Source organism: Mustela nivalis (assembly GCF_964662115.1).
Source record: "Mustela nivalis genome assembly, chromosome: 6".
NCBI lineage: Eukaryota > Metazoa > Chordata > Mammalia > Carnivora > Mustelidae > Mustela > Mustela nivalis.
The window spans coordinates 117,297,163-117,321,377 of NC_139025.1; the positions used below are offsets into that span (position 1 = coordinate 117,297,163).

The 24,215-nt window shown below is 46.6% G+C and overlaps 2 protein-coding genes across 8 annotated transcripts in view; both read right to left on the reverse strand.

Moving 5' to 3' along the window:
• The window catches only part of SNUPN (snurportin 1), a 41,682-nt gene that overhangs the window by 15,595 nt on the left and 1,872 nt on the right, over positions 1-24,215 (reverse strand). Inside the window, exons 1-5 of one of the 7 annotated variants that reach the window (XM_082735918.1) lie at positions 8,828-9,008; positions 8,392-8,462; positions 7,571-7,624; positions 6,203-6,365; positions 2,522-2,669 (exon numbers count right to left, since the gene is read on the reverse strand). In XM_082735918.1, coding sequence (XP_082592044.1) covers positions 2,522-2,669; positions 6,203-6,360 — 306 coding nt within the window. In that variant the 5' untranslated portion in view covers positions 6,361-6,365; positions 7,571-7,624; positions 8,392-8,462; positions 8,828-9,008. Of the gene's footprint in view, positions 1-2,521; positions 2,670-6,202; positions 6,366-7,570; positions 7,625-8,391; positions 8,463-8,827; positions 9,122-24,215 lie in introns of those variants that run through there. The other 6 variants (XM_082735916.1, XM_082735917.1, XM_082735919.1 and 3 more) reach the window with 6 other exon arrangements.
• IMP3 (IMP U3 small nucleolar ribonucleoprotein 3) lies at positions 17,736-18,936 on the reverse strand. Its single transcript, XM_082735952.1, has one exon. The coding sequence runs from the start codon at positions 18,821-18,823 to the stop codon at positions 18,269-18,271; it is 555 nt and encodes a 184-aa protein (XP_082592078.1). The 5' UTR covers positions 18,824-18,936; the 3' UTR covers positions 17,736-18,268.

Consider the following 24,215-nt stretch of genomic DNA (forward strand, 5'->3'; position numbering starts at 1 on the left):
TGACTGCTGATGGGTATGAAGGTCCTTTTGGGGGTGATGAAATTGTTCTGGAATTAGAGAGTGGCAATGGTTGCACAGTTCCGTGACGACACCAAAAAACACTGAATTGTACCCTGTAAATGTGTGAATTATATGGTATGTTAATTTATCTCGACACGGCTGCTGAAAAAAATGGTAGCTAACATTTGTGGGGCATTTATTATGGGCTCTGGGCTAGGTATTTAGGGTATACTATTTGTTCCAATCCTTCTAACAATCCTGTGAAATAGTACTGTAACTATCCCCACTCTACAGATAAGAAACCAAGACTTAGAGCCATTAAGTGACTTGCTCAAGGTCAACAAAGAGCCTGACTTTGAGGTCAGGGGGCATGACTTTAAAGCTTAAACACTTAATCACTTCTCACACTGCCTCTCCTATCCGATCCACTGTTACATTCTATCCATTCATCCTGGCGACACTTCTCACACTCATGACCTCATTTCCTTCACACCTTCACTGCCCTCAGCACGGGCAGCAGATGGTTTTAGCAAAGCTAAGCAACCTACTACAGCCTCTCTCTTCTAGACCCTCCTATACATGGACATGCGTGTCATACAAAGTCCCAACTCTGTCCCTGGCTCAAAAATTCTCAGTGGTTCCCCATAATTTAAAACACAGTCTACACTCGTGCAGATGTTTCTGCTGTATTCCTTCCCACAGCGCTGTGCTGCTCCATCCTCACTGGCCTGCACTGCTCTCCGCACACCGTATACTCCTCCCACCTCGGGGCTCTTGCTCAGCCTCTTCTTGCTGCCTGGAAGGCCCTGGCATGCTCTGCACCTCTGCCTGTCAATGTCTTACCTCCTCTTGGGGCGCCTGGGGGGCTCAGTGGGTTAAGTGGCTGTCTTTGGCTCAGGTTATGATCCCGGGGTCCTGGGATAAGCCCTGCCCCTGTGTCGGGCTTCCCTGCTCAGTGGGGAGTCTGCTTCTCCCTCTGCCTCTCCCTCTGTTCATGTACACACTCTCTCCCTCTCTCAAATAAATAAATAAAATCTTTAAAAAAGAAAAAAGCTGGGGCGCCTGGGTGGCTCAGTGGGTTAAGCCTCTGCCTTCGTTCAGCTCAGTCATGGTCTTGGGGTCCTGGGATTGAGCCCTGCATTGGGCTCTCTGCTCAGCAGGGAGCCTGCCTCCCCCACTCCCTCTGCCTGCCTCTCTACCTCTTTGTCATCTCTCTCTCTGTCAAATAAACAAATAAAATCTTAAAAAAAAAAAAAAAGGAAAAAGCTGCCTCCTCTTTCCATAACCTTTTCCTGATTTCACAACCTTGCTTCCTTCCTTGCTGTTAGCTAATCTCACTTTCTTACAGCAAAAACCAGAATCTCCACTTATTCCAGTACAGGACCCTTGTCCATCTTCCCACATATAGTCTAGCTTAATACAGAGCAGGGCCTTCAACAATGCTTGCTGAACAGAACGGAACTGTACTTTATCATAGAAGATGTTACTGCGCTGTATCGGTGACACAGAAAGAAGATGGGAGCAGGTGTACCCAGAAACCATATTCTTTTTTTTTAAAGATTTTATTTATTTATTTGGTAGGGGGTGGTGGAAGAGAACAAGCAGGGGGAGTGGCAGGCATAAGAAGAGGGAGAAACAGGCATAAGAAGAGGGAGAAGCAGGCTCCTTCCTGGGCAGAGAGCCAGATGCAGGGCTCCATCCCAGGAACCTGGGACCATAAGGTGAGCAGAAGGCAGACACTTAACTGACTGAACCACCTAGGCACCCCTAGAAACCGTATCCTAAGGTGGGACAGGATTCTGAGCTGACAAGATATAGATCTAGAGAGAAGAATATAATAGCAAGGTAGAGTCCCAACTCCACATGGACCCATCCCCTGCCTTCTGGAATACCTGGGTGCCATGGGGTACTGAATGGTCTCCATGCCTACTTCCCCTGTGGGAAACCACACTGGTTTCTTTCTGCAACCAACAGACCACTTAGTCAAGTTTGTTATTGTCATCTGTTGTTTCATGGCCTCAACCTCATGTAGGTCAACTGGCAGGCCTGGCATGGCTGGCCAGGTGCCCCAAATTCAAGGGCAGCTGTCCTCCCCACCTTCCACCATCTGAATGTGAAGATCCAAGACTGACATGTTAGTCTACTGCTCAGGAAAGACCCATAACCTAGGAGGTAGGGTGGGCACAGTGCTAGCCTGGGCAGGCCCGATCTAGAGCTGCCCTACAATGACCACTAAGAAATGTTAAGTGCATGGACTCTGTTAGTGTAGCAATAGCCCAGTGGCTTTCTGCAGTGGCATTGGGTAAATGTTCTCAAACCCAGCACCCCAGCCTCCCTCAGTGACAAGTGCCTTCCCTGACCCCATTGCCACATGGCACTGGAAGCCATTTCTTCTCTTAGTCCATATACCTGATGCACATAACCAGCTTCTTTGCAGTCCCCCATTCCTTCTTCCTGTCTCCTCCTCTCTTTATGGCAACATGGGGCTGGACCTAGGCCTTACCTTCCCTGGACTACTCACTTGATTAGCGTAGCGTTTTGGTAACTTCTTGCCAGTGTCAATGTCCATCTCTTCGTCATCTTTCTTATCTTCCTCTTCCTCACTCTCCATCCCTGTCCAGTCATCTTCAGCCAGTCTTCTGGCATGATTCACGTAATCTAGCCGCTTACTGGAGAAAAGAAGGCACAAAGACAGGCCTTTTATGTCTCCTTGGAAGACCCCCTACAATGTGACAATTTTAGTTTAACTCAAGGGCTTCAAGTTCAGGAGCAGCCTGGGAATTCTAGTGGAAGAGATGATAGAATTTCCTTTGTAATGCTAAACTAGCCCCCTCTGTGTGCACTCAGCCTTCCTCTGAGTATCCTAAATACAGAGTGACATGGTGAAAGGAATTTTCAAGGTTCACTAGCTGGAAAGGCTGACCCTGCTCCTGCACACACCATTCCAGATTCCCATCTCTACTCCCCCCTTAGAGCTGACACTTTCCTGCCTGGCAGGCATCTTATCCAAAGGCCCCCGGTAATTAAAGAGAGGAGTCACCGAGATGTGAGGAGTTTCCAATGTATACAGCTTTCTTTCTTTCTTTTTTACTTATTTATTTTAAAAAATATTTTATTTATTTGACAGAAAGAGAGAGTGAGCGAGTACATAAACAGGGGGAGCAGGAGATGGAGAGAAGTAAGCTCTCTGTTGATCAGGGAGCCCAACGTGGGGCTTGATTCCAGGTCCCTGGGATCACGACCTGAGCTGAAGGCAGATGCTTAACCAACTGAGCCACCCAGATGCCCCTCTTTCTTTATTTTTCAAAGATGTATTTATTTATTTGAGAGAGAGAGAGAGAGAATGTGTGTGCATGGGGGGGGAGGCAGAGGGAGAGAGACTCGCAAGCAGACTCCCCACTGAGCATGGAGCCCAACCCTGAGCCCAACCCTCATGACCTGAGCCAAAATCAAGAATAGGACGCTTATCTGACTAAGCCACCCAGGTGCCCCTAATTTATATGGCTTTCTAAGGAGCAGCCAGGCCTTCTTTCAGCTTTCTTTCTTTCTTTCTTTCTTTTAAGATTTTATTTATTTGGGGCACCTGGGTGGCTCAGTTGGTTAAGAATCTGCCTTTGGCAGAGGTTATGATCCTACGGTCCTGGGATTGAGCCCCACATTGGTCTCTCTGCTCAGCAAGGAGCCTGGTTCTCCCTCTCCCTCTCTCAAATTAAAAAAAAAAATGTTTTAAAGATTTTATTTATTTATTTGACAGATAGAGATCACAAATGGGCAGAGAGGCAGGCAGAGAGAGAGGAGGAAGCAGGCTCCCTGCTGAGCAGAGAGTCCAATGCGGGGCTCGATCCCAGGACCCTGGGATCATGACCTGAGCCGAAGGCAAAGACTTTAACCCACTGAGCCACCCAGGCGCCCCAAATAAAAAAATTTTAAAAATATTTGAGGGGCGCCTGGGTGGCTCAGTGGGTTAAGCCGCTGCCTTCAGCTCAGGTCATGATCTCAGGGTCCTGGGATCGAGTCCCGCATTGGGCTCTCTGCTCAGTGGGGAGCCTGCTTCCCTCTCTCTCTCTCTGCCTGCCTCTCCGTCTACTAGTGATTTCTCTCTGTCAAATAAATTAAAAAAAAAAAAATTAAAAAAAATAAAAAAAAAAAAATAAAAATACTTGAGAGAGAGAGAAAGAACAAGACGGGGAGGGGCTGAGGGAGCCACAGACTCCCAGTGGAGCAGGGAGCCTGATGTGGGACTTGATCCAAGGCCCCTGGGATCATAACCTGAGCCAAAGGCACACACTTGACCAACTGAGCCATCCAGGTGTGCCCTTCCTCCAGTTCTTATCTGACTTTCATAACAGGTCTCTTAGTTTATGATTTAATTTTTTTTATTAAATATTTTATTTATTTAGGGGTCCCTAAAGAGACAGAGAGCACACAACAAGGGGAGGGGCAGAAGGAGAGGGACAAGCAGACTTTCTGCCGAGCAGGATGGTACTAATACAGAATCTCTGGGAAAAAAAAATAACAAAAAAACCCCATGCCATTAAATACAATGTGCAGAACAGTGTATTGTATGCTGCCTCTGTTTTAAAAAAATGGCATATACACATACAACCACACACTTGCTCATATCTGCACAGAATATCTTTGGAAAGATACAAAAGAAACTAATAATATGGGAGAGGAACTGAATGGCCAGAGGACAGAATTGGGAGGGAGACTTTTATTTTCTTAATTTTTTTTTTTTGTTGAGCACAGTTGACACATAAGGTTACATTAGTTTCCAGTGTACATACAATGATGCAACTTCTCTGTTATCTCCTGTGCTCACCACAAGTGTAGCTAACCATACAACACTATTAAATATCATTGACTGTATACCCTACACTGTGCCTTTTATTTCCAAGACTCATTCATTCTGTAACTGGAGGCCTGCCTCTCCCACCCACTTCGCCCATTTTGCCCATCCTTCTACCCCCTCCCCTCTGGCAGCCACCGATTTGTTCTCTGTGTTTACAGTCTGATTCTACTTTTTGTTTGTTTATTTAATTGTTTTATTTTTCCGAGTCCACATATGAGCGAAATCATATTCAGTCTGACTTATTTCACTTAGCATCATACTGGGATGGAGACTTTTCACCATATACTCGTACAAATTTTGAATTTTGAATCGGAATACATACAATCAATGTGTTACCTATTCCAAAATAATCAATTATAATATTTAAACAACAGAGGTGGGGGTGGGGAGTGGGGGAGGTGATCTGAGAATGTAATCTACAAGCAACCCAGAGGCCACAGAGAACCATTTCTGCTAAATACAGCCACTGACGCAGCACTGGGCAGAATGCAGATCATAGAGAAACTGTGCAGCTGTTAATAGTTCCTTCAAATCCTCAATTCCTTATGACCAAGAGGCTCATGTTGTACAGAGGAAAAATGGACAGGGCCTGCCTTCAGAGCAGCCCAGCCTCAAACTCTCCTATCCTGCTCTCTTCGCCTGCTTGCTCATCTTGGCACGGAGAATTCAGTGTATGGAAGACATTTCCTCAGATTCCCTGTGGAATTATTTGTACTGAACTCTCAAGGGCTCCACAGAAACATTTGGGCTAAGGCAGACAGGAAGACCACACCAATGCCAGGATTCAGAGTGCAGAAGCCACACGGGGAATGTGGGGAGTGGAAGTCTGGGCGTGGCTTTCACAAGTCCCTAAATCGCAAAGCTCAGTACTGCTGCCAGGAAAAAAAGAAAAATTTAACCAAATAAGTGAGCTTTTGCTTTCAAATTTCAGTATCTACCGTTGTTTCCATCTTTTCCTAAGCTTTCAGTGTACAGGATGTCTACCTCTGCCAGGATTTATGCCTCTCAACTTCATGGGCAAGATGTATGTACAAAGGGGCTACTTTGAAGAAACCAGATGTAGAGCCTCCTGGTTGGCTCCCAGCTCCTAACCTGAAGAAAGAGGCCAAAGAGGGTGCCTGGGTGGCTCAGTGGGTTGAGCCGCTGCCTTCGGCTCAGGTCATGATCTCAGGATCCTGGGATCGAGTCCCCGCTTCGGGCTCTCTGCTCGGCGGGGAGCCTGCTTCCGCCTCTCTCTCTCTGCCTGCCTCTCTGCCTACTTGTGATCTCTCTCTGTCAAGTAAATAAATAAAATCTTTAAAAAAAAAAAAAAAAAAAAGAAAGAGGCCAAAGAGTTAAAGCGTCCCTTACGATTTCTGCAGTTCCAACAACCGACGGCGCCGTTCATTCTGCTCCAAGGAACTGTGCTTGGACTTGTACTGGGACAGGCGGGGGTGTGGGGCAGCTGTGCTGTTCAGATCTTGAGACACAGAAAAGCTACTAGCCAGGGCTTGACTCAGCTCTTCCATCTTCCCTACAAAGAAAAACATAAGAAAATGGTTCATTGATTTCATATCACCTCCTGTATACAGGCAGTTATGATGTAACATGATGGCTGTATTCCTAAAAAAAACTCACTTAATCCAAAATCACAACTGTTTCTATGGAGAAAAAGGAAGTTAAAGGGTAAATGAGTTATATATGAACAATAGCATTATTTCCTGCAGATACTTCAATAACGATAATCTTGATAGCTCTCAGTGAACAGGTATATATATACAGGGCACCTGGGTGGCTCAGTTTGCTCCAGGATTGAGTCCTTGAGTAAGGCTCCCCGCCCTGTGGGGAGCCTGCTTCTCCCTCTAACATGCCCCCTTTTCATGCTGTATCTCTCTCACTCACTCTCTGTCTCAAATAAATAAATAAAAATCTTTTAAAAAAGATATATATTTACATATAGAACACTAAACAAGCTCACCCTGTGTTTGAATCTAGCTTTTGCTTTGTCATTTATTACCAGCAGCCCTGTCACTAATTCCATCTTACCATCATTACTATCTAGTGATATGATCAAGTGTCTAATTTTTTCCTGAATAGTTCTAAATAGCCATTACTCAAAAACTAATATAAGTTATTTTTAATGCATATATTTTATATTTTATTTTTATATTTTTTATTTTTTAAAAGATTTTATTTATTTATTTGACAGAGAGAACACAAGTAGGGGGAACAGCAGGCAGAGGGAGAGGGTGAAGCAGGCTTCTTGCTCAGCAGGGAGCCCAATATGGGGCTTGATCCCAGGACCCTGGGATCAAGACCTGAGCTGAAGGCAGACTCTCAACCAACTGAGCCATCCAGATGCCTGCATTTTATTTTTTTTAAAGCGCTATGCCTAATGTGGGGCTTGAATTCACAACCCTAAGATCAAGAGTCACATGCTCCACCAACTGGCAGGCCAAGTGACCCCTCTAATATAACTTTCTAATGCAGATTTTATCCAATTATTGTTTGACTCTCTAATAAATGCCAACTTACAGTAAGAGAATTTAGCCGGTCCTGGGGCCCCTAGAGCAAGATAAGGGGAGCCCAAAACCCAAACCTGGCAGTTGTTTTCTCATTTTATAGTTTGTTTTGTTTGTTTAGGGTGGGCAAAAGGAGGTTTCAGGGCTACCCATGTAGGGCTCACTTGGAAGAGAGAGGTTGCCTACCAGTTAACACCAAGGAGTGTGAAAGACTGACCTGTGGTACATTTGGGAGATGGAGTAGATTGGAGACAGAGTACCCAGGTGTGCCCTAAAGAATAAGAATGGAGAGAAAAAGACAAATTCACACTTCACTCACCCTCTGTGAATGAAGGTACAGGCGCTTCACTATGGGTTAAAGGTACGCCTCTGAGTGTAAGAAACAGGAATATTCAGGAGAAATCTGGCAAAGCCAGGTGGGCCTAACCTTCAGGTTAGGTCTAGTATAAACCAGAGGACACCACCAGTGCTTAAACTGCACCCCAGATCAGGTCCCACTGCTCTGAGCATCAAAACCAACAGGTTCATTCCAGAGCCTCCATAGTTAAAAACAATTCTATGGGTCTCTACTTGGCAATGAGTTACTTTCCATTGCACATTTGAAGATCAGATTTTTCCCCTAATTTGCAGCATCTTTTTTTTTTTTTTTTCATTTGAAAGAAACTTTAAAAAGATTTGTGGTTAAAACCCATGACATAAAGTTTACCATCTTAACCATTTTTAAGTTAGAGTTCAGTAGTTGTTGTGCAACCAATTTCCAGAACTCTTCTCATCTTGCAAAACTGAACCTCTATACCCATTAAACATGAAAGGAACTTTTTTGTTTTTAAACTTAAGATTGACATATTACCGGTATGGATTTGAGGCGAATCTTAACATATGTGTAATGCAACCAGGGTGGCCATTTGTGGTTGAGGCTGGGTGACCAGAACTTGGATCCATATGGTATGCTATTTTCCGTGTTTTATTGACTTTTATATAGGTCTAAACACTTCCATAATACAATCTTTTAAAAAATTAATTATGTCTTCGGCTTACCAATGTGATGCCCATATCTAAAATACACTTATTAGGTCGTATCTCGCTTTATCTCGGTGTGGCCTCCCGTTCTGCCAAGAATCACAAAATCATTAAACACGTCTTGGATACTGGGGCGGTCCTCTGTACCTTTATGGCTCTTCTTGGCTAGCTCCTAATCTTTCAACCCATTCTTCGGATGGTCCTGCCTCCAGGAGTTCTGACCTCATCCTGGGCGGTCTCATCCAGACCCACGCAAGTCCCCTGCCGCCTCCTCCTCCCCTCCCACCCCTCAGTCCGGGATTGAGGCCTCCTCTGAGGCTTTCACCAGGCTTCAGGCCCCAAGCCTCTACCTGATCCACTCGGTTGTCCTCCATGCCACAGCCCCGCATTACCTTTCTCTAGGGACGAGGTCCCATAGGCTACGCATGATTCGCCCCTCCCCCACAAAAACTACCTGAGCGGTCCTGGCACAATAGTCTGGAACAGAAAAGGAGCAGCACGCCCGAGACGATCCCGGGCCTGGCTCTGCCTCTACAGGGGACACCTCGGAAGGCCGGGGGTGCTAGCCGGGAACCGAGAAGCAATTCGGCAGCCGGAGGGGCTCAGGCTCGAACCCAGGACTCACCCGGCGGAGATGACAGTTCCAGGAGCCGCGGCCGCGCTGCCAGGGGCCGACCAATCAGCTGTCCAGAGGGAGCCGGGCCCGCCCCCTGGGCCGCAGCCGCGCCGCCAGGCCCACCAGCCACGCGCCCGGAGTTTCCGGTTCCGCCCAGCGCCGTGAATGCTGGTAGTGCAGCCGCAGTCCACTAGCTCGCGGGCAGTGATTTCCGCCTTCAGTGGCTGGCGTGTTCTCGGTCGGCCGCAGCGGGGGTCCACAGGCTCTTGTGGTGCACTGTCCGGAACCGTTCCTTCAAGGTGGCTTGGCCGGGCCGAGGCTTCACTCCTGAGCTCAAGCTCCTCGGGGCTCCTTTTGTCAGTTGGAGGAACCCGGACTCAAAGCCCTCCGGCCTGGGGTCCTGAAGCTTGCCCCAGGCTTTAGGCGTACACCAGCAGTCCGCGCTCTCTCCTGTGCTTGTGCTTTTTTGTACGGACACTGCGAGTTGCCTGAATGACACCCCCTCTCCGTCGACTCCTCACACCCCCAAGACTCAGTGAGACATTCCCGCCGCATTCGCTCTGGCTGCACGGGCCACATACCTCCATTACAGCCCATCTGCTCCGTTTGAGAGTCTCTTACTCGGCTGTGGGCTTGGTACCTGGCTTGGGGACCTGGCTTGATTCCTGCTTAGCGGAGACAGCGTGCAGCACAAAACAAGGCACTCAGTAGATCTTGGTAAAGAAATGACTGAATGACTGCAAGGGGTGGAGAGGAAGCTGCCGAGATATAGTTAGGAGAGCTAATCAAATTAGAGTGCAGTCTCTTGGAGGGAGGGGACTGGTGAGATGCAAACTAAAAATATGACAGCCATTTATTGAATGCTGGACACTGCTTCACTTGCATTATCTCCTTTAATCTTCAAACAACTCAAGGAAGTAAACTGAAGCTCAGAGAGGTTAAGTACTTATCCAAAGCCACACAGCTTTCAAGCCAAACATTTGAATTTGCTGAATGTTTGACTTATGGAGAAGTTGGGTATTAGTATGCTACAGAAACTACACAAAGCTGGCACATTTTGAGTCAAAGGAATGCCAAGATGTATACTTGCTGCATATTTTAAATACCTAACACCATCCATATGGACTGAAAAGAATAGGAGATCCGAGTGGCACAGAGGGTAAAGGGTGCTTAGGGCCCGGGAAGGTACAGTTTTTTGGACCTTAGAATTTATGTGGCTGAGTTCTATCTTTCAGTAGTTGGGCTGAGCAAAGCTGTGCACTAGGTTATTTATTTGGTGCATTCACAAATAATAGCTCATGTTTGTCTGGCTTATAAGATAGACAAAGAAAAGCCCAGGGCCTGACTTCACTAGGAAACTTTAACAGCAGGATATTAAGTATTCTGTGTTCCAGATCCTCCATTCTCTACTCATGACCATGGAGTTCATACCAAGTTGTCGGAACTGCACAGAAAAGAACAGAGGCCCTACACATTAAAGCAAAATAGACTGCAATTGACAAAGAGGTCCCCCAAATTCATGCACTGAGGTCCAGGGAAAAGGCTCATTCATACTCAGCTGAATAACTTCTCATATCACTGAACAAACTAAATGGCACTTGGCCCAGGGACTCATTTGGAGTTAGTCTGTGTTCCAGAAGGGACTGCTTTGCCTGGAACAGTGAGTGGTCCCCCAAATATCACCAAAGGCACCCCCCTTCACAACACTGGCCACAGACACATACACCTGTGTTTAATGTCTTTAAGTCAATTTGCTATTTTAAAAAACCTAAATAAGTTTATTTAAGAGAGGAACACTATAGCATTACCTTAAATCACTTCCCACTTTAACAAAGTATCTATAAAATATATACACAGTGAAAATAATATAATGTTATAATCTAGCTAAATACTGGTATGTGCAGGAAACTGTGAAACTGAGGACTTTGTAAGAATCTGAGATTAGCAAGTGTTGGAGAAGTAATAAGGAATAACACTAACAGAATTTTCCTCTTGTACAATGAGGAAAATTCAAAGATAATGGAAGAGGGAAGTTCCCCTTTTTCCATGGTGATATTATTTCAGGTGGAATCTGTGCACTCCCTAAAATCATCCAGTAAGTGCCCACAAGTGGGAGAATCCCTCCCTAAAAAAGAGGACCTCAAGAGCAGGAAGGTGGCCAGCCATTTCCAAAAGAAGCTCTCAGGAGGACTCCCGAGTGTCACTGTGTCATCAGTCAATTAACAGATATGTGTTTAATATCTACTGTAGGTTAGATACTGAGCCAAGCACAGGAAATATCAAAATGACCAAGACTGCCGCAGTCTCCACCCTCCAGGACCTTACAGCCCAAGAGAAAACCAAGAGCTACAGGTTATAGCTGGGGGGCAGACCAGTGTTAAGGAGCTTAGGTGGCTGGGTTGAGAGGGAGTGGCATGGGGCTGCTGGGCCAGTATTCAGGGAACTCTTCTCAGGAGATGACATTTGAGTCAAGACCCAAATGATGAAAAGGAGCCATTGGTGAGGACAGGGAGACTGAATGCATTTCCAGAGAGGTTTGTGTGAGGGGGTAGACAGGAGGCACAGGAGGAAGGGGAGGCAGCAAGGTCGCAGAGGCAGGTGGGATGCCTTTAACTCCTGTAGCGGAGAGTTTGGATTTTACTTGCATTCCATATGGAGGTTTTTAAAGTTATGAGATAACTTTGAGCTTGAAAGAGCTCACCCTGGCAACTCAGTGGAGAACCTAAATCCTCGTGGTGATCAGGAGGCCAATGAGCAGGGCTTGCACTGAAGTTGTGGCAGGAAGGGCTGCCTTTGGGATTCATGCAGAAAAAACAAAACAAACAAACAAAAAAACCCAACAACTGAGAAGTCTTACTGTTCTCAAAGAGGGGAGGAGGTAGCAAGAATTATACAGTGTTCAAGTCTAGCCCCCTATCCCCCTAGCCAAGACCTTCCCTTTGGGGTTACTGGAACTGAAAGAGAATTGAAAAGGGAACAGCTTTTTCCCCCGTGTAATTTGATATGCTTTAAACCTAGGCCCTGTACCATCTAAGCCATCTTGAGGACCATTGCTTCTCATCGCCCACTTGGAGACCCTGTAAGAGAGGGATTCTCCAGCCAGTTGGGCAGGAGGGAGACTCTGACTTGAGAGGGTGGCAAAATCATGTACTAATACGTGTCACATGAGCCGGGATGCAGACGCTGCAGGCACAGGAGATCCTAAAGCTCAGAGGGGACAAAGCTCTTTTCCCCCATGCTCACAGATGTACCTAGGGCTCAGCTCTGGGTGAAAGGAAGCAAGTCAGAGTGGTTCAGGTCTTTTGCTCTGGAGCTAGATGGCCTGGGTCCAAATCCAGACTCACCTACCAGCTGGCTCTATGGCCTATGTGTTATTTCATTTCACCTACCTATGCCTCAGTTTCCTCCCCCATAAAATGTGACTAATAATAGCACCTACCTCACAAGGTGGTTAGAGTTAAGTGACATAATTCAAGTAAGGTGATTAGGATAGTACCTGGCACGGAGTGAATCCTCAAAAATTTTGTTTTATTAATATGTAACTTCTTGTTATAAGATAACCTTTCCCTTACTGATTTACTTAATCATAAGTATGTCAACTAATTAGGCGAGCCCCAAATAGTCTCTTCTCTGTAGACAGAAGTGCTCGCCCAGGTCATATACAGTCAGAAAGTGATGGGCCATGATTTTAATCCAGGCCCTAGTGAGTGCAAAGTTCCTTATCTTTAGCCCATGAGATGTTGCCTGCTCTGTATTTTGAGGGGGTCTCATTTTGCTTCTGATTTTCAGCTGGTGAGCTGAATGGGTGACTTGGTTCATCCCCATGTTGCCCTCCCACCCCCCAGGCTGGGAATAGTCCCAGCCCTGGATAGTGGGGGGAAAGATATCTCCTAGAAACTTCCCTGGGGCCAAACAGGGGGGCCCATTCTCAGATTTGTCACAAAGCTAGCACAGCTTTCACCTTGAGTCAGACTGGGGATTATTGGGCCAGGCAAAGCACCTCCAATTTCTTCTCTGCCTTTTTTTAAATGTTAACTGCACTCTTTCATGTTCTCGCCTTCAAATAAAAAACCTTCCAAGCAGAAACTAGGGGCCACCTGGTTCAGCCTTCTCCTATTAGTGAGAGGAAAGGGAGAGAGGTCCAATGCGGGAGGGTATGTATGCCCCAAATCATACTTTAAATCATCAGCAGAGCCAGGCCCCTGCTTCTCTTGCTTTCTGCCCAGGCTTGCCTACAGCCCCTACAGCCTCTGCCCTGCTCAGTTGTTGGGAGATGATTTCACATTGTCGCAGTGCTGGCTTTATGCCATGCATTGGACTGGGCACAAAGCTCGTGCTTCTTAAAATGTGACCAGCAGCACCTCAGGCCCACTCGGACTTGAGTCAGAAACTTGGAGGGGATGAGCTACCTTGCCATAATAATAATAATTATTATTATTTCTTAAAGATTTATTTGAGTGTGTGCATGCGCACACATGTGCACACATGCATGAGGCTGGGAGGGGCAGAGGGAGAGAATCTCAGACTCCCCACAGAGTGCAGAGCTCCACTCAGGGCTCCATTTCATGACCCTGAGATCATGACCTGAGGTGAGACCAAGAGTCTGACACTCAATGGACAGCACCACCCAGGCGCCCCTACCTATAATTTTTAGTGGCTGTGTTTCATCACAAGGCTATCCAATAATTTAACCAGTCCACTTGGGACACATTTTTTTATTTTTTCCTATTATTCTGTATTAGAAATACTGTGATGATCCCTGTAGTTAATTTTCTGCAAAGACCCATGATTATGCTAAATTCTTGAAAGTGACATTTCTAGATCAGAGGGTATATAATGTATTTTTTTTAACATTTAATTTATTTGAGAGAGAGAGGGAGATCATAGAAGGAGAGTGAGAGGGAGAAGTTGACTCCTGCTGAGCATAGAGTCTGACACAGGGCTCAATCCTAGGACCCTGAGATTATGACCCTCATCAGCCGAAGGAAGACACTTAACCTACTGAGCCACCCAGGTGTCCCGTTTTTTTTTTTTTTTTTTTAGAGTTTATTTATTTGAGAGAAAGCATGAGCAGGAGGGGCAGAGATACAAGAAGACTCTCTGCTGAGCAGAGAGCCCGATGCGGGCCTCCATCCCAGGATGCTGGGATTATTACCTGAGCCAAAGGCAGATGCCCAACTGGCTAAGCCACCCAGGTGCCCCACATATAATCTATTTTTTAAAAAAGATTTTATTTATTTATTTGACAGAGAGAGAGCACTAGCAAGGGGAGTGGCAGGAAAGGGAGAGGGAAAAGCAGGCTCCCCACTGAGCAGGGAGCCCAATGCTGGGGGGGGGTGATCCCAAGACCCCAGGATTATGACCTGAGCTGAAGGCAGCTGCTTAACTGACTGGCAAGCCACCCAGGTGCCCCTATAATGTATGCTGTTAAGGTTCTTTTTTTTTTTAAGATTTTATTTATTCATTTGACAGAGAGAGACACAGTGAGAGAGGGAAAACAAGCAGGGGGAGTGGGAGAGAGAGAAAGCAGGCTTTCTGCTGAGTGGGTAGCCTGATGTGGGGCTTGATCCCAAGGTCCTAGGATCATGACCTGAGCAGAAGGCAGCCGATTAACAACTGTGCCACCCAGGCGCCCTGTTTTTAAGGTTCTTGATACATTGTAAAATTGCTCTGAGAGGTCGTATCAATTTTCCCTCCTGCCACATTTTTTTAAAAATTTAATTTTATTTATTTATTTTTATTTATTTGACAGAGAGAGAGAGATCACAAGTAGGCAGAGGGAGGGGGAAAAGCAGACCCCCTGCTGAGCAGTGAGCCAGATTGCCTGCGGGGGTGGGGGGGGTTGGGGAGTGAGGGGTGGTGATGTGGGCATGTAGGGCTCCATCCCAGGACTCCAAGACCATGACCAAAGGCAGAGGCTTAACCCACTGAGCCACCCAGGTGCCCCATCTCCTGCCACATCTCTTCATCCATTAGCCTTTTTTTTTTTTTTTAAAGATTTTATTTATTTACTTGACACACAGAGAGAGAGATCACAAGTAGGCAGAAGCAGGCAGAGAGAGAGGAGGAGGAAGCAGGCTCCCTGCCCAGCAGAGAGCCCAATGCGGGTCTCGATCCCAGGATCGTGAGATCATAACCTGGGCCGAAGGCAGGGGCTTTAACCCACTGAGCCACCCAGGCGCCCCATCCATTAGGCTTTTTGGTTGTAACATGTCTAGCTCCCTGACTTTCTTTTGTGGCCTGGGGAAGGAGGGGAAGCAGGAGCTAAGCTTTAAGGTTTTAACACATTCCCGGGAGCTCCTCTAAGTACTTTGTAGGAATTAAACCATTTAATCCTCTCCATAATTTTTAACGTCAGTACACCCCCATTTTTTTCACTTTTTAAAAATTGTGGGGACACCTGTCCAGTTCAGTCAGTAGGGCGTGCGACTCTTGATCTCAGGGTTGTGAGTTTAAGCCCCATGCTGGGTATAGAGATTACTTAAGTCACTAAATAAAACTTAAAAAAATTTGTGGTGGGGCACCTGGGTGGCTCAGTCATTAAGCATCTGGTTTCGGCTCCAGTCATGATCCCAGGATCTTAGAATGGAGCCCCGCGTTGGGCTCCCTGCTCCGTGGAGAGCCTGCTTCTCCCTCTCACACTCTCCCTGCTGTGTTCCCTCTCTCGCTGTGTCTCAGTCTATCAAATGAATAAAATCTTTAAAAAAAAATTGTGGTAAATAAATTAAAAAACGGTGGTGCCATTTTAGCCATTTTTAAGTACACAACTCAGTGGTGTTCATTCACAGCATTGCTACATTCACAGCATTGTACAACCATCACCACAATCTATTTCTGAAATTTTTTCATCAGCCCAAATGGAAATTCTGTACCTGTTGAGCAGTAGTTCCCCATTGTTTTCCCCTACCCTGTATTACCACATATTTGTATTATAGCAAATGGAGGCACAGAGGAGGCTAAGAAAAATCATCAACGTTACACAGCTAGTTAAGCCTAGAAGCCCCAATTCAGACCAGGTAGCCTGGTTCGAGAACTTGCCTTCTGATTCTTGCATAGGTTTTGTTGTTTTTTTAAGTTTTTACAAGTTTTTTTTGAAGTTTTTTTTTTTTTTTTAACTTGAGAGAGACACAGAGCGCACGAATTGGGGGGAGAAGCAGAGAGAGAGAGAGAGAGAAGCAGACTCCCTGCTGAGTAAGGAGCCGGATGTGGGACTCAATCCCAGGACCCTGGGATCATGAACTGAGCTGAAGGTAGATGCTTAACAGACTGAGCTACCCCAGTTTTTAAGTTTTTAGATAACTTTTGCTAAGTTATTCTTTCATATCTTCCTCCCAAAGAAAGAAGAACTTTTCTAAAGACTCTTGTATTTTACTCCCAAGACCCTAAGCCCAGTTTCCTTTAAGGGAACTTGGAAGTTGTATCCGTTTGGACTATAGAAGCAGGCTCCAACTACTCCAAAGGGTCAATCTACCTGCCTTGGTCTGTGGGATCTGGGTAGGAGCCAGAGGTGGCTTTTAGAGCATCAGCTTCCCCATGAGATCCCCAATCCTGGGAACCCTGAGGACATTCCTCAAATGGGCAGAGACTGTGCCCAGCCACCCGAGCTAAGTAGGATTCTCTTTCCTTCTACTTCTAAAGCAATGGCCCTGAAAAGAACATGGCCTTTAGAGTCACATAAGCCTGGACCTGAACCCCAACCTTGGACAAAGTTCTTGTTTCAATTATTTCCCACACTTTAAAGACAGGGATAAGACTACCTATACCTTGCAGGGTTGTTGGGAAGATCAAAGGACAGCCTAACACAGGTCTCAGTGAGAGTTAAGTCTTTGAAGCCCAAAGCCTGCTCCTTGCCCAAACCTTTGTATAGCATCTTGTCGGGGACCAATCACATTGGTTGGTGCTGCTTCTCTGCTGGCTTGGAAACTCAAATTCGGGGATTCTCTCTATACCCCTACATTATTTCAGGGACTGGCTGAGCCAACACGGACAGTCTCTTAAAGCGAGCATGATGCCAGCTCCGCCGCTTATTGGCTATGCAAACTTGGGCAGTTTGACCCATCTCTGCCTCAGTTCCCTTATCTGAAAAGCAGAGGATAATTGGATTCCCCACTTCTTAGTTTAGCACTGCTGGGAGGATTAAACAGATTAATTCACATAATGCACTTACAACTGTGCCTGACACACGATAGAGGTATTTGCTATTTACCTTCCACAGCATACCCTTCCCTTGTTTCTCTACCAAATGCTGCCTTTCACCTTGGGTAATGGAGAAGGCACATGTAAAAGCCAATCCATGGTCTTGGCATCCTACCCTTTCTCCTTGCGTTAAGTTTTGGGTAAAAAGAGGTAGTCTTCCTATTCTCCAATTTCCTACCACGAAGAACATGTTTCCAGGACCCTCCCTGGGCCACTTCTAGCCGCTAGATGGCCAAGCTACAGGGTGATTATTTCCTTAGGCAAGCAAACAGCAAACACTTCACCCTCTAATATGGTATTTCCTGGGGCTGGAATATCAACAGGAAGTCTTGTGGGGAAGAACTCTGCCAAAACACTCATTCTGAGGAAGGGATTGGTAAACTGACAAATTTGCCCAGCCCTGTACAACATCCTGCAACCTCCACATGCCTCCCTGTGGCAGGCCTCACCCACAGGCAGGTCGCTGCTGACCCTGTTCTTTTCTGCTGGGTTCTTGAGCCTTAGGAGCCCAGATGTGTACCTAAAAGAGAAAACCAGACAGACAAAAATGTGCACATACAAAGCAGCTGGACCATTTATTGGCATCTGGAAGTTTTCCTTTAGGCAAGGAAGGGCACCCATAATACTACAGTAACACCCATTTTATGAAAACGTGAGACCAAATTCTCCATCGTCTGTACATAGCTTAATCACAAAACCAGAGCAAGTATTCTAATTAAATAGACTGAACCAAATTGTCCTGCTACAAGATAATACAGGGAAAGCTGAGGGGAAGGGGGTGGAGATCAAAGTTCCTTCACACTACAATGTTTCAGGCACACAATCCAACAACTCCACAGTGCAGCACCAAACTCCTTCCCAGTGACTCTTAAATCAGTCATTTACCAACAGTCCTAGGACTAACAAAATTCATGGAAAACGGCCGTACCCTTTGGCTCTGTGTGTAGCCTGCAGCTGAGGGGCCAAGTTCTTAAGAACCAAAGCCTGGCTGACACACTCCCGGGGAGAGCGCCCTCACAGAATCTCAAACTTCAGTTCTCAGCTGTCCCATCTATGAGGCACAGCCCTGGCCGGGACGACCGGCTAGGCCTCCAGATCGAAGTCATCGCGCTCCTCATTGTACTCCAGCACGTGCCGCCTGATCTTGGACGAGTCAACCCAGGTGACAAAGTCCTCCATGCTGCGCGTGACAAGGAAGGCGGGGTCGGTGACCACGTCGGGGCCCACGCGCACGTGGCCCTGCTCCACGAAAGCCACGGCAGCCTGGAGGTGCTGCGCCATACGCAGCTTCAGGAGCACGGTTGGCAGTCGGCGGCGACAGAAGGACGAGGCCGTGACGAAGTCGCAGAGCTCGAGTGAGCCGCGAGTGGGCACCAGGCCGAGAGCATACAACTTGTCCAGGAGGGCGGCCGAGGCGCGCACGCGAAACGGGTCGCGCTCGGGTAGGTCGCGCAGGCGCCGCGCCAGCTCGCGCACAGCCCGGCTCAGCTGGTTGTAGCGCGTATAGTCCTCCCGCCGCTGCAGCCGATAACGCCGCAACACGCGCAGCTCGTGCAGGTTGTGGTCAGTGACCTCCCAATTCAGGAAGTCCACCTGCTTCAGCAGCTTCTGCTCGTGAAACTTTAGCTTCCGCACCATGATGGCGGCTCCCGGTGCAGCAAACCGCCTGGCTAAGAACGCGCACGAGTCGCCCAGCGACTTCCGCCTCCGAGCGCGAAGACCGGGCCTGGGGCCCCCTGGCCACTGAGAGAGAGGCTCGAGGCCACGCCCTCGATTTCCATTGGTCAGAGTGAGCCACGCCTTACATCTCTGTCTCGCGTTTCTTTTCGCGTTGGCTGAGGGGACCGGGAAGAAGTAGCCGAGAGAGGCCGGAGGTGGGGCGGCGGGCGTCACGGGGAGGTGTATTTCTTTTCGTTTTTTGTTAAAAAATTTCGCGAGGTCTTAAGTTACCACAAATGTATCCTCTAGTGCGGTAGTCGTTTCCTCTCGTTCAGACTTACACCTTTTAGGGACTTTCAGGTGAGTCTGCTCAGAGAAGCTGAGGACAGTGCTGGGGGAAGACGGGTGACCGCCGTGCTTGTTGGATGGAGTTTACCGTGCTAACCCTCGTCGGCTCCCTCCCACCTGGTGGGGATCTTTCCGGAGCCGGACGTTCGGGGCTGACCGGTAGTCCACGGGGCTCACTACCGCCGAGCCCTCAGCAGGCCGGCTAGCGGTTCCTCCCTGCCTGGCGGGGCTGGACGCTGGCGAACCTATAAATTACTGATTCCCCGGCTGCTTCCTTACATGTATAGAATCGAGATCTATACGGGAGCCTCCTGGAAAACTGTATTGTTAGCAGGATTGCCACGTGGTTCCTAAAACAGAGCAAGTCTGAGAAATTTGGACGTTAAGTACGAAACCTAACTCCTCAGTTGAATTCATAAAAATTAGCCCGACTGGGTGGGTGGACTTCTGGTCACCCAGTACTGAGTACTGAGTTTAACGCTGTTAGGGGTAGTTACATCTGTAAGTTGTGTGGACTCACCACTTTTTTTGCCCAGGCCTTTGACGCCACCTAGCTTCTTCGGTGATCATTTTGTCTTATTTTTGTATGGTTTTCATCGTCCTCTTAAGTATATAATACTTGATATGGAAAATAATATATTAATATATGGAAGTTACAAAATATAATGAATACTTATGAACCGGACAGCCAGTTTAAGAAAATGTCGCCAGGACCATTTCATCTACCTATTCCAGTCACTCCTCTAGCCAGAGCTAATGGTATCCATTCTTCTGAGTTTTGTGTTTATTTTTTCCTTTTGCTTAAAAAGTAAAAAACAGTTTTATTATTACACATGCATCTCTAAATACATTGAGAGCCTTCTTATTCAAAGTGGAGTCAGTGGACCAGCAAAGAGCTTGTTGGAAATATAGTATGTTAGGCCAATTCCTGACCTACAGAATCAGAATCTGCATTTAACAAGGTCCCCAGGTAATTTGTATACACACTGATTTTGCAGATGTGGTTAAATTAAAGATTTTGAGATGGTGAGAATATTCTCAATTATCTGGGTGGGTCCCATGTTATCAAAAGGGTCTTTATAAATAAAAGAGGGGGGCAGAAGAGTCAGGAGATATGATGATGAAAGCAGAAGTCTGAGTGATGTGATAGTGAGCTTTGAAGATGAAAGGGTTCCAAATGCGGGGGACTGTGAGAGGCCTCTAGAAGCTGGAAAGGCAAGGAAATGATTTTTTCCTTAGAGCTCCAGAAGAAATATAGCCCTGATGACTCTTTAATTTTAGCCCAGTGAGATCCAGTTTGGATTTCTGTGAAAGAATAAAGCTGGGTTGCTTTAAGCCACCAAGTTTGTGGTAATTTGTAGTAGCTGCAATAGAAAACTAATACAGTTTGCTTTTTTTTTCTAATTGGTTTGAAGATGTTCTTTATGTATTACACATATTAAACCTAACCAGTTATATATGGAACAAATATCTTCTCCCACTTTGTACTGCATCCTCACCCTTCATGTTCCTCCAACCTCACCTCCATCCTCATCCCTCGCTCAGCATGTCTGCAGTAGGACTCTTGGTTAACTTCCTGCTCCCCAGACAATAAACATAGTAAAAAACTAAACTATATGTGTTAAGTGACAAGCATTATGACACAAAACTGGGGTTTTAGGGGGTGAGGAAGGGCTATAATTTTAAATAGGCCATGTCAGGGGAGGTCTTATTGAGAAGGTGATATTTTATAGGGATTTAGCCATATGGATATCTGGGGGAGGAGTATATCAGAAAGAGGACACAGTCTGCAAATGCCTTAAGACAGGAATGCACCTGGCATGTCAGAAGAGGAGTAAACACCATTCTCATTGGAGCAGTGGGCTATGAGGGGAAGAAAGAGGGTTCAGATGACAGAGGCTCATAGGCCTTTGAGTAAGGACGGACTTTGGTTTTTACATTTGTGAGATGCTGAATGGTTTAAGCAGAGGATTGACATCTAACTCATGTTTTAAATGGCTCAATCTGACTGCCATGTTGAGAATAGACTGTCAGGAGGCAAGGATGGAAACTGATCATTAGGAAGCTGTTGTAGTGATCTGGGTGAGAAAGACGTTGGCTGGAACCAGGAGAGCAGTAGTGAAAATCTGAAGTGACAGGAGTCCCAGGATGATGAGAAGAGTCCAGGACAGCTCCAGTTTTTGGCCTGAGCAAGTGGAAGAAACTACTTATCACTTGAGATGGAAAGGCTGCCAAGTAGAACAGGTCTGGCATGCAGTACCCAATATTTCTCGGGACGTGTTGGGTTGGAGGTGTCTATTAGACATCCCAGGGAGATGTCAAGGAGAAAGACATTTGAGTCTGGAATTCTAGAGAAAGGCCTAGGCTGGAGATTAAAAAAATTGAAATTTATTGGCAGAAAGATGATCCTGGGAGGTCATCAAAGGAGAGAATAGGTTAGAAAAGTTAAGAGGACCACATTCTGTAGTCACTCTAGGATTAAGAATTATTGGAGAGAGGAGGATGAACCAGTGAGGTAGAAGGGAAACCAGGAGAGTATGGTCCCCCTGATGCAAATGAAAAGTGTACAGAGGGGGAAAGAGTGATCAACCCAGTGAAATGCTAAGGAGAGGTTGACTAAGAGGGGAGCTGAGAATAACTATTAGGTCATTGATGACTTTGCCCTTGACAAGAATAGTTTCAGTGGAGTGTGACTATGAAATACTGGCTAGAGGGGTTTAAGAAGAGAAAGGAAAGAAATTGCAGGCAGCTAGTATAGATGGCTATTTTGAGAAATTTTGCTCATGCATGCAGAGAAATGGGGCAGTAGCTGGTGGGGGAAGTAGAGTGGAGAATCTATTTTTTAAAGATGTGGGTTGACTCTTTTCCTCAATACCCACAGCTTGTTGGATGCCATTCCAGTCTATTCTACTTGCATAAAGTCCCAGATTTACTTCTCCCTAGCCCAGTACCCTTGCACTATCAGGTTTTTGTCCTCTCCTGTGCATTGTTACAGCGTAGTCCCATGTACTCTCGCTGCCACAAGTGGGGTCAGCTTGGAAACCACTGGCTGCAGTTCTCCTTGCTGACTCCTTTGCTAAAGGAGGAGAGTTGGGTGCTTGGATGGGGAATGGATGCTGTTTGCTGAGCATGAGTCAGGGCCCCAGGAGGAAAGAGAACACACTCCAAATAGAACGATGTGAGGAGGGGCAGCTGGCTGCCTTTGGCTCCGGTTGTGATCCCAGGGTTGGGCTCCCTATTCAGCGGGGGGCCTGCTTCTCCCTCTCCCTCTGCTGCTTCCCCAGCTTGAGTTCTTTCCTTCTGTTAAATGAATACATTAAAAAATCTTTTTAAAAAAGAATAATGTGGGGGCGCCTCGGTGGCTCAGTGGGTTAAGCCTCTGCCTTCGGCTCGGGTCATGATCCCAGGGTCCTGGGATCGAGCCCCATATCGAGCTCTCTGCTCAGCAGGGAATCTGCTTTCCTCTCTCTCTCTCTGCCTGCCTCTCTGCCTACTTGTGATCTCTGTCTGTCAAATAAATAAGTAAATAAAACTTAAAAAAAAAATAATGTGAGGAGAATTAAATAAAAGAACTTTGTCTCAAGGGAATGGGCAGGGTGTAGGGAAACCACAAAGGTTAGTGCAGTTCCCAGGGACTAGCACCTGGGCCGGGGTGGGTAGGGGGAGTGGTGTTATCCCTAGACTTCAAGAAGGTCATTGAAAGGGAGGGAATTGAAGATACCAGTACTGGATGGAAATCTCTATGAGACTCAAGATAATTTTTTTCCCAAGAACCTGGACATAAGGGTGGCTCCTGAGAGTTAGAAAAACCCCACCCAGAACAGATGTAGGAGTAAGTCTGAGATTCTTGGTCTGTGAATGTGTGACTGAGGTGTTTGGGAATCAACTCAAAGGCCATCAGGGAGGTGGCTGGACTAGGATCCTGGTTGGGTAAGCAGAAATCCTACTGATTGTATTAATGGAACTAATAAAGGTAAAATGTTTACAGCAGTGTGTGGCACTGATGAAGAAGTTGCTGTTGTTGGGCGCCTGGGTGGCTCAGTGGATTAAGCCACTGCCTTCGGCTCAGGTCATGATCTCAGGGTCCTGGGATTGAGTCCCACATCGGGCTCTCTGCTCGGCGGGGAGCCTGCTTCCCTCTGTCTCTCTGCCTGCCTCTCTGACTACTTGTGGTTTCTCTCTGTCAAATAAATAAATAAAATCTTAAAAAAAAAAAAAAAAAGAAGTTGCTGTTGTTAACGGCTCAGCTTTGGAGAGAGGCTATGGGAACTGAAGAGAGATCACAAAGAAAGGGTATCCCAAAAGTAACTGGGGGGAACATACTCCAGCTCTGGTTGTAGCAAGAGTAGGATGACCCGAATCCTTAGAATCAAGGCTGCCCCTATTGTGGGGGTCAAGATCTCAAGATTTCTTGGCTAAAAGACTTGTCACACTGTCTCCTCTTCCTATCACGGGGTTTTCTGGTTCTGAGCTAACCTTCTGGTAACTGGGTTTCCTAAGGAGCAGCTCAGACTACCATGCTCTGTTGATGCAAAAATTCAGGCCTGCCTGACCAGTTGTATTTCTCTTTGCAGTTTAATACCTGGGCTGGTCATTACACTTAACACTGTGAGCAATTGGTAATATATGTAATTGTCAAATCACTTATGTTGTACACCTGAAACTAATGTATTTTAGTTTCATGTATGTCAACTACAGTGACAAAAATTAAAAAACAAACAAACAAACCTGGCCTTCGGGGGTTTGTACATAGCCAGGTCATATCCAGCCCTGCATAGGGAATCAGATCTACTCACTGTACCAATGAACTTGGGTTTTGGGGCCAGAGACCTGCACCTATAACTCTCAAAACAGCCAAAGGTGGGGCGCCTGGGTGGCTCAGTGGGTTAAAGCCTCTGCCTTCAACTCAGGTCATGATCTCAGGGTCCTGGGATCGAGCCCTGCATGAGCAGAGAGCCTGCTTCCCCCCCGCCCCTGCCTGCCTCTCTGCCTACTTGTGATCTCTGTCTGTCAAATAAATAAA